At 43.2% G+C, this 18,203-nt stretch overlaps 1 protein-coding gene across 1 annotated transcript in view; it reads right to left on the bottom strand.

Annotated features, from left to right (window-relative positions):
* PLCXD2 (phosphatidylinositol specific phospholipase C X domain containing 2) overlaps positions 1–18,094 on the bottom strand; it is a 56,775-nt gene extending 38,681 nt beyond the window's left edge. The window contains exon 1 of the mRNA XM_005201351.5: positions 17,363–18,094. Within this exon, the coding sequence (XP_005201408.1) occupies positions 17,363–17,522 (160 nt within the window). The 5' untranslated portion in view covers positions 17,523–18,094. The remainder of the gene's footprint in view (positions 1–17,362) is intronic.
* Between the last annotated feature and the right edge of the window lie 109 nt (positions 18,095–18,203).

The following is an 18,203-nucleotide window of genomic DNA, read 5'->3' as shown; positions in this document are numbered from 1 at the left end:
TTTTGATGTTTCAAGATTTCATGTCTCTCTCTGATTTCAGTTGCTCCCTTTTTTCCTTTGAACCTTCCTTTGAACAAGTACATAGACACTGAGTATATAGAGATGACAAGATGCAGTTGTGTAGAGTGAGTGGAACACAGGTCCCAATGACATAACGTGTTCTATTATGGAAGTGTGCCCAGAAGTAGTTCTCAAGCTGTGTCTTGCAGGATGAATTGTAATTAGCTAAGTGAAGTGGGGGTCTTGGGAGGAAGAGTGAAATGGGAGAGGAAGACTGGAGACATGAAAAGAGCCAGCATATTCTCTTTCAGAGTGTTATCTAGGCCCTATAAGCAGAGATATTACTTTGCCAACAAAGGTCCATCTAGTCAAGGCTATGGTTTTTCCAGCGGTCATGTATGGATCTGAGAGTTGGACTGTGAAGAAAGCTGAGCGCTGAAGAATTGATGCTTTTGATGTGGTGCTGGAGAAGACTCTTGCGAGTCCCTTGAACTGCAAGGAGATCCAATCAGTCCATCCTAAAGGAGACCAGTCCTGGGTGTTCTTTGGAAGGAATGATGCTGAAGCTGAAACTCCAGTACTTTGGCTACCTAATGTGAAGATGTGACTCATTGGAAAAGACCCTGATGCTGGGAGGGATTGGGGGCAGGAGGAGAAGGGGACGACAGAGGATGAGATGGCTGGATGGCATCACCGACTCGATGGACATGAGTTTGGGTGAACTCTGGGGGTTGGTGATGGACAGGGAGGCCTGGCGTCCTGAGATTCATGGGGTCGCAAAGAGTTGGACACGACTGAGCAACTGAACTGAACTGTCATTGGTTCCCTAGTGTCTACGAGAAAAGTCATAAGGTGCTCATATCACATTGTAAACCCCTCTCAGTCTGTCTGTCCAGTGCTTTCTCATGTCTTCCTCTGGTTGCTTCTATGGGTCATCGCATTCCTTCTCTGTTTCCCGAAGGTACACTTGCTTTCCTACCTCTAAGTTTATTCCTTCGGTTCCCTCTGTCTGGAACGCCCTCCCCGCTGTTTCGGAATCCGCCTCCGTCCCCACCCCCCGCCCCCCGGCCCAGTGCAGCTCAGGTGCTGTGAGTTCAGCTGTCCTTTGACCCCTACCTGGAAATAACCTCTCCTTTCTCCTGGTCCCTAACACAAGTTGCTTGTCATTACTGTGGTACTCACCTCACTCTACTTCTATTGGTTTTACTTGAATCTTAGTATCTCGCCTATAAGATTATATAGTGCACTTTGTTAATTTTTAAATTTCCTATGGTATCTAATATGATGCTATAGGATCAAAAAGGATTGTTAATTATAATAGCTATATATCCAAAATTTATGCTGTTTTGTACTAGGTAATATTCTAAGTCCACTGCAAGGATCATCTTACTTAATTCTTAAACACATTTGTTGTGTAGTAAAGAATTTAACCTTGTCCAAAGAGAGATCTGGTCTTTGTCTTAGGCCTCTGGGAGGCAATCTCTTAAGCCCCTGGAATATTCTGCCTGATAAGAGTATCTTTGTTTACCTGAGAGCTTTGGGACAACATCAAAAAGTCTGAGGATGTGATTTATGACAGGGGTTTTGAGTCATGCAGGAACAGGCTTGACCTCTGTGGGGCAGGATGCTGAGATCAGGCATGTGGACCCTCAACAAAGACTCTGGACACCAAGGGTTGTATGAGCTTCCTCAGTTTGCAATGCTTGGTGTGTTTCATTACATATCAATACCAGGACAGCAGCTCTGTCCATGTCTCCAGAGGAGACAACTGGAAGCTCCACATTTGGGATTTCTTTGGACTCTTCATGTGGTTGATTGTAACTTGTGGCCTTTAGCAGTATTCAATAGAAGCTGAGTATAACAGCTTTCAGTGAGCTCTGTCAGTCCTTCTAGCAAACTGTCAAACCTAAGCGTGACCTTGAAGACCCCCAAACTTGCAACTGGTGTCAGGGTGAGGGTGGACTTGTGAAGTACTTTGCACTTCTGAAATAAGTACTATAATTATTTCCATCTTACAGATGAGAAAACTAAGCCACAGAGAGGTTAAACTTTTTGTTTGAAGTCAACTATTATCTAGGATTTGATCCCAGGGCCACTAAAACAGAAACCACCCTTGGAGCTACTTCTATATATTGCCTCTGATACGAATAAAAATTAAAGATAGATATAAGATAAAACTGTGAGGTTCTAAGTCAGAGAAAACAAGACCTGGAGCTGACTGTGGCTCAGATCATCAGCTCCTTATTGCAAAATTCAGGCTCAAACTGAAGAAAGTAGGGAAAACCACTAGGCCACTCAGGTATGACCTAAATCAAATCTCTTATGATTATACAGTGGAAGTGAGAAATAGATTCAAGGGAATAGATCTGGTAGGCAGAATGTCTGAAGAACTATGGACAGAGATTCATAACATTGTATAGGAGGTGATGACCAAAACCATCCCCAAGAAAAACAAATTCAAGAAGGCAAAGTGGTTGCCTGAGGAGGCTTTACAAATAGCTGAGGAAAGAAGAGAAGTGAAAGGCAAAGGAGAAAAGGACAGATATACCCAAATGAATGCAGAGTTCTAGAGAATAGCAAGGAGAGATAAGAAAGCCTTCATAAGTGACCAATGCAAAGAAATAGAAGAAAACAATAGGATGGGAAAGACTAGAGATCTCTTGAAGAAAACTGGAGATACCAAGGGAACATTTCATACAAAAATGGGCACAATAAAGGACAGAAATGGTATGGACCTAACAGAAGCAGAAGGTATTAAGAAAAGGTGGCAAGAATACACAGAAGAACTATACAAAAAAATCCCTTAATGACCCAGTTAACCACGATGATGTAGTCACTCACTTAGAGCCAGACATCCTGGAGTGTGATGTCAAGTGGGCCTTAGGAAGCATTAATATGAACAGAGCTAGTGGAGGTGATGGAATTCCAGTCAACTTATTTCAAATCTTAAAAGATGCTGCTGCACTCATTATGTCAGCAAATTTGGGAAATTCAGTTGTGGCCACAGGGATGGAAAAGGTCAGTTTTCATTCCAATCCCAAAGGGCAATGCTAAACAATGTTCAAACTACTGCACAAATGCACTCATTTAACATGCCAGCAAGATTATGCTCAAAATCCTTCAAGCTAGGCTTCAGCAGTATGTGAACTGAGAACTTCCAGATGTGCAAGCTGGATTTAGAAAAGGCAGAGGAGCCAGAGATCAAATTGCCAACATCCACTGGAACATAGAAAGAGCAAGGGAATTCCAAAAAACCACATCTACTTCTGCTTCATTGACTATGTTAAGGCCTTTGACTGTGTAGATCACAACAAACTGTGGAAAATTCTTAAAGAGATGGGAATACCAGACCACCTTACCTTACTAGGAGCAACAGACTGGTTCCAAATTGGGAAAGGAGTATGTCAAGGCTTATACTGTCACCCTGCTTATTTATCTTACATGCAGAGTACTTCATGAGAAATGCTGGGCCGTATGAATCACAAGCTGGAATCAAGATGCTGGGAGAAATATCAGCAACGTCAGATATGCAGATGATACCACTTTAATGGCAGAAAGTGAAGAGCCTCTTGATGAAGGTGAAAGAGGAGAGGGAAAGAGCTGGCTTAAAACTCAACATTCAGAAAACTAAGATCATGGTATCAAGTCCTTTCACTCCATGGCAAATAGATAGGGAAAATGTGTAAATAGTCTCATACTTCATTTTCTTGTGCTCCAAAACCAATGTGGACAATACTGCAGCCAATAAATTAAAAGATGCTTGCTCCTTGGAAGAATAGCTATGACAAATTTAGACAGTGTATGAAAAAACAGAGACATCACTTTGCCGACAAAGGTGTACATAGTCAAAGCTATGGTTTTTCCAGGAGTCATGTATGGATGTGAGATACACACATCTTTGGGCCATGAAGATGGCTGAGTGCCTAAGAATTGATGCTTTCAAACTGTGGTGCTGGAGAAGACTTTTGAGAGTCCCTTGGGCTTGCAAGGAGATCAAATCAGTCAATCCTAAAGGAAATCAACCCTAAATACTCATTGAAAGGACTGATGCTGAAGCTGAAGCTCCAATACTTTGGCCACCTGATGAGAAGAGCTGACTCACTGGGAAAGACCCTGATGCTGGGAAAAATTGAAGGCAGGAGGAGAAGGGGACAAAAGAGGATGAGATGGTTGGATGGCATCACTAACTCAATGGACATGAGTTTGACCAAACTCAGGGAGATAGTGATGGACAGAAAAGCCTGGTTTGCTGCAGCTCATTGGGTCACAGAGTCCAACATGACTTAGCAACTGAACGACAACAAGATAAAAAATATTAAGAACAGACATAAAAATGAACATGTCTTTAAATGCTAAAGATGTTTATAGCAGCTTTTGTAGGAAAGCATCTTGCATTACGACTCACTTATTTAATGTTTATGAATATGGCAATAAATTTGATCTGAACAGGCTGCAATTGTGCATATTAAAATAGGTCTGTGGCCTGAGCTAAGAACATACTTATTTGCAAAAGTATGTAGAGAATTGAGCCTGATGGTTATTAAGTACAGCAAAATATCTGTTAAAAAAAACCAAAACACCCTTAGAATCCTTGGGAAAAATCTCATTGTCCCTTGCCTGTCCACTTTAATTACTTGTATGTGATTCAGGTCACAATCTTTTGTCTGTGAGCTCACGTGACTTAACCATGAAAATTTAACTGCTCTTTGCCCTGTGCTGCTTGGAACACTGGTGGTAATTATCTCCACGTCTGTCACTGACAGCTGACTGTGAGATTTTGAGGATGGGGATCATATCTAATTCATGCCCATATCTCCATACTCAGTAAGTTTCTGGCATATAGTAGGTATTAAATACATGTACTGCAGATGGTGACTGCAGTCATGAAATTAAAAGACGCTTACTCCTTGGAAGGAAAGTTATGACCAACCTAGATAGCATATTCAAAAGCAGAGACATTACTTTGCCAACAAAGGTTCGTCTAGTCAAGGCTATGGTTTTTCCTGTGGTCATGTATGGATGTGAGAGTTGGACTGTGAAGAAGGCTGAGTGCCGAAGAATTGATGCTTTTGAACTGTGGTGTTGGAGAAGACTCTTGAGAGTCCCTTGGACTGCAAGGAGATCCAACCAGTCCATTCTGAAGGAGATCAGCCCTGGGATTTCTTTGGAAGGAATGATGCTAAAACTGAAATTCCAGGACTTTGGCCACCTCATGCGAAGAGTTGACTCATTGGAAAAGACCCTGATGCTGGGAGGGATTGGGGGCAGGAGGAGAAGGGGATGACAGAGGATGAGATGGCTGGATGGCATCACTGATTCGATAGACATGAGTCTGAGTGAACTCTGGGAGTTGGTGATGGACAGGGAGGCCTGGCGTGCTGCGATTCATGGGGTCGCAAAGAGTCGGACACGACTGAGCGACTGATCTGATCTGACACAGACAAAGTGCAAGCATGCCTGTTTGAGTGAACAGCTCTTTAAAGGCTTGCTGAAGGCAGATGAGCCTAGATCTCCTCATCCTTTCCCAAACTTCTCTTTGGTCCATCCATCTTCTTTAAACAGGTAGAGTTCACTCTCTGCACCTTCCCTCCCCTAGCACCTGAATGTCCCCAGCTCCATTTATCTCTATGTGTCCTTCTAGCTTGAGTTATCTGGGTCAATGAAGAGGAATGTGTTAGAAAACACAGAGGACAGAAATAAACCAGAACGGATGATGAAAGGAACAGCTAGAATAAAATATGGTATTGCACAATTTAAAAGAAAAAGTCCCAGAGAGTAGATTTCCTGCAACTTAAGCTCATGTAAATTATCTTTTAATAACATCTCCTTGGGGCTTCCTATCTTATGTACCTAAATTAGGTCCTTGGCGGAGGGGTGGGGGGGGCAATCCACATTTATAGAGAACTTGATTCCATTCTGATAAGGGTGGAAAGGCTGAGGCATCTTTAGGATATACAAAATAGAGCCAACACAGATCCGAGGTTCATGATCAGGGGACTGCTTAGCAGTTTCCCAAACCAATGAATAATATCTTTAAAGCTTGCCAACCCAATGGGATAAACTTGATCCATCATACTTGATCATCTTCCATGGGGCATGTGGGAGAGTATTAAAAATAACCATTATACTTTCAGCAAAACTTGAGAGGGCCATGTAGCCAATTTAATTTTTAATCAGTTGCCTATTTAATTCATATTTATTTACCATGCAAAAAAGCAACTGTGTTTTGAAGCAAGGCAGAACATTTGGAAGCAGAGGACGTAGATCAACATATTTTTCATGTTCTGAGAAGGCAAAGGGCATGCCATCATCTAAGAACAGACCTCAGTCTGGGAATCCAGAGAGCTGCTCCTGGTCTAGCCCAAGTGGCTTGATAAGCTAGAGAAAACTGAAATAAATCAGGGGTTCTCATGGTGCTTTCAGACCTGGAATGTTGTCAAGTGAAATATTTATATATAACAACAAATGCAAGTAAAGCTTCTCTGGTTCAAAGGCCTGTCCAGACAGTCCCACTTCTGGCCTGGAGATGTCCTTGTGGGGCTCAAGGGGGAGCCAAGCCTCCTAAGAACTCTGCAGGGGATCAAGGGAATTCATTGCCTGAGACAGTCTCCAAATATCCTATGATTTATGCAAGTCAAAGTGTTTTTCAATTCCATGTATGGGAGGCATTTTATATAGATGGGTATCTATCTTTCTTTGAAAGACTTTCTCTTCCTTAAATGTCCATTAGACACTAATATCCAAATAAGATATTGTAGAGATAATTCATTAATAAGAAATTCTTCCTCTATCTTGCTAATTACAACGCCGCTCTGTCTCTGAACAGATGGCATACTTTTTGGTGAAATAACACCTCACAAGGGGCACTTGGTCATGCTCTGATGAGGCTTCTCAGTTCTGGGATAATCATACTTTAACAACTTTTCCTTTCAACACAAAAGAAAGAACAATATGAAGGTTTAGGGAGAACAGGAAAATGTTCAGAGTAGGAGAAAAATTAGATTAAATACTCAACTGCAAAATTCTCCCGCTTTTACTAAGCCTCCTGGTGTAACCCTAGATGTCAATGTGTAAAATAAATGGTATTTGATAATGTGGTAATGTAACTATTAATAAAAAGTTTCCATTTCACAGTTGGTTTGTGGTGCAGTACACAAAGCTAACTTTCCCTCTCCCACTGCAAGCTGCCAACATGGTAGGGGAAAGAATGAAACCAGAAATGACAGAATTCTTACAGAATAAGCAGAACAGTAAACAAGTTTGGGAGGGTTGCGAGGGTCACTTATGTATGACTAGAAGTTCAGGATAGCTTTCTTGAAAGCAAAATTTTAGTTGAAATCTAAATATGTATACACACACACACATATATATAAATATAATGGTTCAATCCTTGGGTTGGAAAGATCCCCTAGAGAAGGGAATGGCTACCCACTCCAGTATTCTTGTTTGGACAATTCCATGGACAGAGGAGGCTGGCGGGCTACAGTCCATAGAATTCCACGGTCAGAGGAGCCTGGTGGGCTACAGTTCTTGGGGTTGAAAAGCTGGACATGACTGAGTGACTATACAGTCAAATCACCTTAACATGGCTTCCAAGACCTCTCGGCATCTGTCACTTTCCTCCTGGCCCCCTCCTCTTTGCCTACAGTAAACTAGAGTGAACTATCTGGGTTTGTTAAATGGGCCATTTTCTTTCTTCAAGGTCTTCACCCATATTGTTTCATCTCCTAGGATACTCTAGCCTTATTCCTCTTATCCTGGGGGCTTATTCTGATGTGTTCTTCAGGTTACAGTGTATTCATCACTTTCTTCTGGGGATGTCCCTGTCTCCCTGTTAAGATATCCCTGCTGTATCAACAGCAATCTTTACCTCCCTCATCATCTTACATAGAGTATTGTATTATAACTGTTTGATTAAATGCCCATTTCTCCAGCTATATTGTAAGTTCTCTGAAGGCAGGAGCCATGTCTGTATTGATCATCACTGAATCACCAGTGCCCAGGAGAGGACCTGGCATATGGAAAATAATCAACACATATGTATTAAGTAGATTGAAAGAGATAATGAATTTCTCATATTACCCCTCAGCAGCCCTAATAATGAATGGGTCATTTTGTTTCTCTTCATCCTATGCAGTTATCTTAGGGTTTCTAATCCATTCCTGATCAAGTCTTTAACTAGCTGCTTTTTTGCCTTTGGGATAACGTTTAATGTTTCATCTTGGCATGACACATAAGGCTCATTAGCCTACTTTCCAGGCCTTATCTCCATTACTTTGTTTAAATGAAATCGATGCTTGGGTTTCCTCAAGGAAACTTTATCTCCCAGTCCTTGGTACCCCTGCACTGCATCATTCTTCTCTCTACCTGTAACAACTGGATACACACTCATTGCTCTTTATACTCTTTGTATCAACCCAAGGGTGATCTCCTCTTGGAAGTCCAATCTACCAAGCTTTCCTCCTCCTACCAATAACGTGTTGGTTTTCTGAGTGTTTTTGTGCCCTGTGTATTTTTATCCCTAATGTTTGAACTTTGGCTTTCTACTTTTATGATCAGAACTTCATCAAGAGCAGAGAGAATAATCTTATTTATCTATCACCTAATTTAACACAGTACCTGACACAAAAGGGCCACTTTATAAATATCCTTTGAATACTTTCCTTCTAAATAAATAACTTTTAAAAAATACAGGTAATGAGAAGCAAAATGAGCAAACAAGCACCAGTAATATTTTTTAGCTAAACTGACACGATGTGCTCATATTATTCCTATGAGGGTCTATGCAGATACCTCCTGCCACGGCAATCTCTTAAACTCAAACCAGGGAGGAAGGAGAGAGGAAGGGAGGGGAGAAGGGAGGGAGAGAATAGGGAGGGAGGAATGGACGGATGGATGCTGCCTTCACCTTTATCTGTTCAGCATGTGTTTTTGCCTGGCTTCAATACTTTAGCATATTGCTTTCAGTATATAAGCCTTCAGTCTGCCAGAGTCTAGGATGTCCCATTCTCACCATCACTGCAGACACCTCCAAGCTCCAAGACATTTGCATTATAAGGTACAACTGCTTCCTATTTTTTTTTTTTTTTTCTTTACTTAGATTTTGTTAGGTCTGTACAGAGGAAAAGAAAGTACTGATAGAATATTCTCTGAGAAGACATAATGCCCTCCAGCCAATAGTTCTAGAATAATTGGAAATTATTTTTCAAAACCCTGTTATTCTCTTAGAAAATGTCAACTGCTTAGTAGCCAAGGAATCCAAAAAAGACTGTTGATGTCTCATAGATAACACGAGCTAGACATCCCCTGAGAGTGGTATAGGGCTCTGTGGCCAACCCACGTGACCTGGGAGCTGCCCAGAGATCTACTAATGCCATCCTCCCAGGGACTGTTTGAGCCTCACTGGCATTCAGCAACCTAACTCCCACATTTCTATAGATGTGAGAAGGTGGAAGAACTCCTACTCACCATGTGTGTGTAAATACTCAGACAGATTTAGTCACAGGTCTCCTACACCTAAATTTGGTTCTTGACGTGTGTTCAAATTCTTTTCACACACACAAATACACCCACCTTTTACAATTTCTATAAATAATCCCTCCTCTGCAGGCCGGGTATGAAACTCTAATAAGGGTTAGTCAGCATTTACAAAGTGGTTTGTGCTTTTCTCGAAGGCAAAGTTACAGGAGCTAAAGCACTTCACGACCATTCCCTCTAGTGTGCATGTACCTAAAAGCCCTTAGAGGTCAGGGAGAGTTGTGGAGCCAGCCTGTCACATGGAGCAGAAATCAGGAAAGAGCCCATGTCAGAAACCAAATCCCCAGCCTCAGAAGCTTGTCTGAAACAGTAGCATGCAGGTGACAGCAGCAGGCTCACAGGATATGAAATGTCAGTGGGCATGTCTTGCAGGATTTTTAGAAAGGGGAAGCAATAGCAGGCACTAGAACTGGGGCTCCTGAGGGTGAGGCTCAGGGCATGGCTCAGTGTGTGTGCACTGTGTGTGGGTGTGGTGATGGGTGGTATGTGTGCATTTGCATGTGGATGATGCATATGTTTGGAGGGATCAGGAAGCCTTCCACTGCCGGGGAAGGTGTTATAAAATACGTAAAAAGATTTGTTTAAAGGAAAGCATTTTGCAATATTCCTACTCTTCATCTGGTGATAAAATGACTGGGTTAGGAGTGTAAGTTCTGGGGCCAAGAGGAAAGCAGAAGCACATTTAGCAACATGGTCAAATTTTCCCAAAGGCTTTGGATGGCTGGAGATGACAAAGTTTGGGATAGGGGGATAAAGTAGCTGAAGAGGATTTCTGGCTCTCTTGATCTGTTCCCCACAGACTGCATTTAAGACTCCTTTGATACTCACAATCTGGGCTACCCACCAGGTAGCCTTCCCTTAACTCCAAGTCCCCTTGAAGGGATGACCATTCAAGTTACCCTTATGTGGTCAGAGAACATGGAGCCACATGGCTTAATTGGAAGGTCAACCCCTTAACAAGACAGCAAATTACCTGAAGGAACAGACTGCATTTTACAACTCTTTTTTGCTGTCCATTCCCAACACAGGCTTTCAATAAATGACTACCGTGACTAATTTTTTTTAAAATATGCATTATTTTGTGACAGATGTTGTTCTTAGCATACTCTATGAATTTATTTAAATTCTCAAGTTAACCAAATGAGGTAGTGCCACTATTATCTCTGTTTTGAAGAGATACTAGTGAGCATTGAGACAGGGAGAGGTTAAGTAACTTGCTCAAGGTCACAATCATGAGGGGCAGAGCTGGGATTCAAACCCAGACAGTGTGGCTTTAGCATTCATACTCCAAACCAACCCGTGGTTCTACTTCTTAGATATGTGTGATTCCTAAATTTCTTGTGGCTTTCATGTGACTGGGGCAGGGAAAGGATCTCAGGAAGTGATGAACTTTCTTAGAAGAGAAACCTACTAATACAAACACTAAATCACAGCCTTTTTTATTCCTCACCATGACCACCTGGAAGAAAAAAAGGAAACACGATGGCAACAAAAACGTGCTCCCACTTAAGATACGATTTTGGCTGTGTGTGATTTTTTTTTTTTTTTTCTTGATTGGGTCAGCCCTGGTAGATTCGCCTTAGTCCTTGGTTTTCCACAGCCCCCGATTCCACAGCCTCTGTAGGCAGATGAGTCTCTTCTAGGGCCAGCTCATGGTTTGTGATATCCCCAGAGTGGCACCAACATATCCTTCTGGTTCCACAGTGGATCTTGCGCCATTTTGGGTCCCCATCCCGGTGAGATGCACCAGACCTGATCCAACTTCCAGATGCAGGACTGGAGTAATGATTCCCTCTGTTCTGCTCTCATAGGGATTCTCACATGTGGGAGGTGAGTGTGGGGCCACAGGAGAAGAGCTACAGAAACTGCCAAGTAGTCAAAGGCAGGACTGCATAGGAAAAGGACAGGATTCCAGAAGGATGAAAGAGGAGAGGAGGGCATATCATCCACCAGGTGAGAGCAGAGAACGCTCTGGGAATTGAGGGCAGTGAGGTCTGCATGAGGGCTGGTGCTGGAAAGGGAGAGGCTGGGACACAGGCCAGGTCAGTGGAAGGAAGGGGAAGAGTGAACAAGAAAGGAGAGCAGGCTGAGGCTGCAGCCACACTGGAAACATGAGATGCTCACATCTGAACAGGGCAGAGGGAAGACAGAAAGGATTCGGGGTGAAAGAACTGTTCCCGGGGCAGAGTGACACCAGAGACCTGCTTCTGATCCTGCAGACCATCTGACTCTGACTCAGAATTTCCATGGCCAATGCGGCTCAGTGATGAGCCTTATCTCGAGCTACAGTAATATTGTGCAAAGATAACAAGAAACCGATTGGAAAATATTCAGAGTGTTGCATACGGCATTCACAGAAGGTGAACCTAACCTATCCGTTCAGCTTAGCTCTGATCACAGGTGAACATGATGGGGGCTGCAAGCCACTTCTCCAGAATTCTTACTGTCCTGTTCCATGCACTAAACGACTGACTCAATGGTTATCAGTGATGGAGCTGCTATCCTGTGCTAGGACTTAGGATTGTAAAGAAATAAGCCATATTCTCTGTACGCAAGTTGTACCCAGATGATGCGGAAGAAGATGGATGGAGAAGTACAATGATAAAGATGTTAACAAAGCCTTCCTGAGGGGCAGCAAAGGCAGTCCTCTAGCCATTTCCCTAATATACCTACATTCCTAAGCTTAACTGCTTTATTTCAAATGGAAAGCTCTCTTCCCTACCCTGACCCCCCCAGGCCATATTTCTTGAAATTCTGACCATTCTTCAAATTCCAGGTCAAATGTCATTTTTTTCAAGAAAGTAGTTTCTATTCTTAAAAGCTGAAATTAATCTCTTCATTCTATGTGCTCAGTCATGTCCAACTCTTTGCGACTCTATGGATTATAGCCCACCAGTCTCCTCTGTCCATGGGATTCTCCAGGCAAGAACATTGGAATGGGCTGCCATTCCCTTCTCCAGGATATCTTCCTGACCCAGGGATTGAACCCCGGTCTCCCACACTGCAGGCAGACTCTTCATCGTCTGAGCCACCAGGGAAGACCTAGTTGCTACTCTTAAAAGCTGAAATTAATCCTTCCATTCTATGTGCATCTGTAACACTATTTACATCTCTGCTTTAATATTTAACCCAATTAGTTTTTTAAAATTGTGTATGGTGGATACACGTGTGTGTTTGTGTGTGTGTGTGTATGTGTAAAATCTCTAAGTTGTAAGCTTGTTTGACAGTAGGATTGATGCCTGATTCTCCCACAGGCCTGAGCATGAGATTTCTTTAAATGTACTCAGAGTATGTACAATTTGAACTACTCTACAGTCTGTTTTATGATGCTAAAGTGAGAAGACTTTGCTTCATTCTAGCAATTGTGAGTCCTTGTCTGCACATGCCAAAAATCATTTCTTGTTCTGAATTGGCATAAAAAATAACCTTCACAAAAATGAACTAGTCATTTTTCTATGTTTGTAGGTGAACAGGCAAAAAAAGAAACAGAAAACTTTCAAACTAATCAAAGAATTTTTAATTTGGAAAGGACTCTACCCTGGTGGCTCAGTAGATATAGAACCTGCCTGCAAGGCAGGGGACTCAGGTTCGACCCATGGGTCAGGAAGATCCCCTGGAGAAGGGAATGGCTACCCATTCCAGTATTCTTACCTGGAGAATTCCATGGACAAAGGACCTGGCAAGCTACAGTCCATGGGATTGCAAAGAGTTGGACATGACTGAAGGGTTTTCGCTTTCAATTTCTAAATTTCATTTAATCCAGCATCTTAATTACAAATGAGGAAACTAAGACCTAAGAAATTCAGATACTTCTACAGTATCAAACAGCCAGAATCAACAATATCAAATTTCCAGGCCCTTATAGTCAACGTTCTTTCCAATAGACCAAATATATTATTTTTTTAAAGAGAGAAAACATGGTTTCTTAAAAAAGAAATAACACTGAAATACATAGAGAAGAATTCATTGGAAACCACAGACATTATAGAGAAAAATTTTCCTATCAGTCCATTGTCCATAGAAAAAAATCATGCTTTCACTAACACGAACAAAATTGTTTGTAGAGTTTAAAGCTTTAATTAAAAAATCTGACTTTTCCAGACTTTTCACCATTAAGGTCTCAAATTATTCTATGCAGTTGGCAGGGAGAACTGTTTTGAGGTTCTCCAAGATAGGTCAATATGTCTGGGTGAAACTGGTCATTAACAGGTGTTCTTAACAGTTTTGGGCACAAAATAACACATCAAGGCTTTGCTGAGAGATGCACGTTCACACTTGTTCTCTCCCATCGCGATTTAGGCAAATGCAATAGATGCACTCAAATCTGACATAGTGAACTCCATCCCAGTTCTTCTATTAAGGTCAGAACCCCCGCCTTTTCCCTGCCCTTTCCCATGTCACTGCTGCCCCACTGCCACCCTGACAGAGCTGACCCATAGTACAGACACCCTGAGTTGGCACACACAAGCACATGTGCACATACAGAATAGGTCTAAGCACTACATTTGAATTTAAAGCTTGCTGGATTCCAGTTCCAAATGGGGATATCTTACTGGCTTCTGTTTCTGGACAGGGATATATATGGGGCTTCCCAGGTGGCTCTGCGGAATCTGCCTGCTAATGCAGGAGACACGGATTCGATTCCTGGGTTGGGAAGATCCCCTGGAGAAGGAAATGGCAACCCACTCCAGAATTCCTGCTTGGAAAATCCCATGGATGGAGGAGCCTGGCAGGCTATAGTCCATGGGGTTGCAAAGAGTCAGACATGACTTAGTGACTAAACAACAACACACACATACATTAGTGTGTAACCTAGACAGCATATTAAAAAGCAGAGACATCACTTTACTAAAAAAAGTCTGTCTAGTCAAAGCTATGGCTTTTCCAGTAGTCATGTATGGTTGTGAGCTGGACTATAAAGAAAGCTGAACACCGAAGAACTGATGCTTTTGAACTGTGGTGTTGGAGAAGACTCCTGAGAGTCGCTTGGACTGTGAGGAGATCCAATCTGTCAATCCTAAAGGAAATCAGTCCTGAATATTCATTGGAAAGACAGATGTTGAAGCTGAAACTCCAGTATTTTGGCCACCTGATGTGAAGAACTGACTCATTGGAAAAGACCCTGATGCTGGGAAAGATTGAAGGTAGGAGGAGAAGGGGACGACAGAGGATGAGATGGTTGGATGGTATCATCAACTCGATGGACATGAGTTTGACTAAATTCTGGGAGTTGGTGATGGACAGGGAGGCCTCGCATGCTGACGTTTATGGGGTTGCAAAGAGTCGGACACGACTGAGTGACTGAATTGATATATATACATATATATATATATATAAAATAGATATATAATATGTATACATATCTATGTATATATCTAGCTAGACAGTGATATATAATTGGTCAGATAAAAAAATCAGCCAGTTTTAAAAATTCTTTCATTTGTTGCAGAGGACAGTCTGAAAACTAGTTTTCAGTTACAGAACTCTCCCCCTTCCCTCCCTCTAGTTGCTCTGAACTTCCCAGGGCCTCCTTAGGGGCACAGGGAGAGTGCATGGGTTTTGGAGCCAGCTACATAGGAGCTTAAATATTACTTCTACTGTTTGTTACTTGTGTGATCTTGAAAAAAATTACTTAATCTCTCTGGACAATAATTTTCTTATTTCTAAAATGAGGTTACTACCCATCTTGGAGGTGTAAGGGTTTGAGGTAATATATGCCAGAGAGTGCTGTGTGCGTGTGCTCAGTGAATAATAACTATTATGATGAAGGTGACGATGAGGGAAAAGGAAAAGAGGAACAGGGAGGAAGATGGTGGCCTCCACTTCCCGAATGGCTGTCTATATTCCAGAATCTCTCAACAAGTCCTGGCAGAACTCAACTGCTAGTCCTTAGCTGGGGAATATGAAGCTCAAGGTAGACAAAGGAGAACCAGCATCGAGGCAGGGGTGCAGGGGCCGGGGGAGGAGGGGGAAAAGGTTCACAAATGGCTAGCATTTAATATGTGATTTTCGTCTTCTGAGCTTTATATTTTTGCATACACTCATGTCCCATCCGCTGCTGGGAAAAGGACATTCACAACATTGAGTTCAGTATCTTTTGAGCAGTCAAGGACACTTTTTTTTTTTTTTTTTGCTTAGAAGGACAGGACTTCACAAAGCAGTGGCTGAACAAATTTCTATGCCCCCTCGGTGGATAACCACAGAATTTCCAGTTACAGCAGAAGGCCCCACTATTTGCTAACTCTGGCAATTCTAGTAACTGGAGAAACCCTACAGATTAAGAACAAATGCCCAGCTCCTTTCTGGAGTCATAGGGTCAGAGTACCTAGCCACATCATGGGCAGAGTTGCTGCTGTGGTCTGAACCGTCAAAAGTACAGCAGGAAGTACAGCCTACCCGGACATGCCCCAAACGACAGAGTCATTTTGTGCCTGCCTAAGATGCCATTCTGTTTGCAAACACATTCTATTTGCTGTACCACCTGACAAAACATTCCATCAAAAAGCCTAAAGACAAATGACTCATGTTGAAAGAGGCCTGTGCATCATTTCAGCAATGACTCCACAGGCGTCAATTAAACAAGGAAAAGACCTGTTCTGAAGCACCACCGTCTGATATTTCCCAGAGAGCCATAGTCAATGGCTGATAAAACACAAGTGATCATAACCATAAAGAGATTTAGCAACCCTCTCCTTGCTCAAAAGCACCAAGAGCCTATGAGGACGATGAACCTGGAAGACCTCCAAAAGAAGAGGCGACTCAGGGAAGGCTGCACCTGAAGCCGGCACAACTCTTCCTCATGCATAGAAAGCAAAGGCCTGGGGTTGCATGAGGTCATCCTGTCTGCCACCAAAAGGCAGACTGCTCCCAGGGATGTTTGGGAGTTTGCCTGGTAGTCTAGGGATGAAGGCAATTGTTATGTCTCCAGGTGAGAGAAAGGATTGGCAGTGGTCCACTCCCCTGCTCCTAGCAGTGCTTTCCAAGTATCAGAATCTAGACCTTGCCCAGCACACAATACCAGGATTACTGTAGTCAACCTCCTTCCCTGGAAACCCAGCTTCAATCAGCTTTTGGATGGAAGGAAAAGGACAAATCTAATGAGAGTGTTGTCACAGTACAAACCCCCCAAGGAGGGAGAGCGGCTGGTGCAGAAGTGGGTTCCAAGCCTTCAGTTCTAGATGAGCCAGGCAGACACCTGTGTATATATAGACAAAGCTTCAAACACCACTTCTTCATCACACCTAATGACTAGCTGTGACAAACACCTGTGTTCTCTATTTCTGGCTTTTCCAACAACAATAATATGTGTTTGGATACTCAGTCCTAGTTCTGAATCTCTTCTTAAATGCTAATCTGTTTCTTGTTTCTCCACTATGCAAGGTCAGATAAATGAGAAAGAAAACACTTTACAGTGTTAATTTTGATCCAGATCTAAAATTGTTCATGACTTTTTATTCATTACCTTGATCTCTCCTTTTTGTTTTGAGTGATTCAAGGAAACACATCTCTCACATACCCTGGCCCCAACACTAAGAAGGTAATGTTCTTAGAATTAGTCTATTCAAGAACAAAACAAAAAGACCCAGACAAACAAACCAAAAATGGGGCTTCCATTCTCAAGTCCCTTTTTGCCAATGATGCAGTGTACTTAAATCTCTTTACAGGAGCTGCTTCAATGTTAAGCTTTTAGTTGGAAATAAAAAGAGGTTTAGTTAAGGTCAGTGACAATTATTTTCTCAGCACAATAGAAAGGCAGCCCAACCCATTAACCACACTAAAATGGCAGAAACAAACAGAGTGGGTACAAGTAGGAATAGAAGAATACCTGGAATTGCCAGATTGGAAAGGGGGACGTTGTGGAGGTGAGAAGGAAGTGAGGCCATCCAGTCGGCATTGCAGACCTCCAATGTTTTTGTCCCGCTGGGGTTGGGGGAGCAGATGGTCCCCATTCTGAGTTTCCTTCTTACCTTCCTAAATGCTAGCATCCCTTTCTGTCAGTCAGCTGTTCAAGCTCAGCCCAGTGCCACTCATTCAGCGATCATCATCGCCTAGGTTCTCCAGTATCTCCAGCCACCTTTGTCACGCCAGTCTTGCCCGAAGGCCTTCGTGCCCCAGAAAGACGCGGGGCAAGGACGAGATTCCTTAGCCCCCAGCACCCGCAGTCCCCACGCTCACCGACCCAGCCGCTGTTCCCTTAATCTGATCAGACCCAGCTTCCTTAAACTTCTTACGCTCCCCCTCTGGACCGGGGGAACGTTAGGCCCCTCGAAATAAATCTGACAGAAACTGAACGTCCTACGAGCAGCCACTCCTGGAGCCACTCACACGACAGGTGCCCACACGACACATAGACACGCCGGTGTGTCTATACACTCGTGAGCGCCCGGACGCACCATCCTCAGCTTGATTTACGCTTTTATGAGTGCCACTGGGTTGGCAAATAAGCTGGACCTGCCTGATCTCCCTCCTCCGGCTCCTCCGCACTGCTCCCCCTGCCCTGTGGCTTCCAGAAGGCGCTCAGAAGTGTAACCGGCGGCACCCGGACTCCCGGCGGCCCCGCCCGGCAGTGCCGGGCAGATTTGCCGGGCAAGGCGGCTTGTGATTGGCCGCTGGCAGAGGGCGCTCCGATTGGCCCGCGCCCTCACGGGCTGCCCCTCTGAACGGCG

Source organism: Bos taurus, chromosome 1 (assembly GCF_002263795.3).
Source record: "Bos taurus isolate L1 Dominette 01449 registration number 42190680 breed Hereford chromosome 1, ARS-UCD2.0, whole genome shotgun sequence".
NCBI lineage: Eukaryota > Metazoa > Chordata > Mammalia > Artiodactyla > Bovidae > Bos > Bos taurus.
Note: the sequence above shows the minus strand (reverse complement) of the source record. Positions and strands in the feature narration are given on the sequence as shown.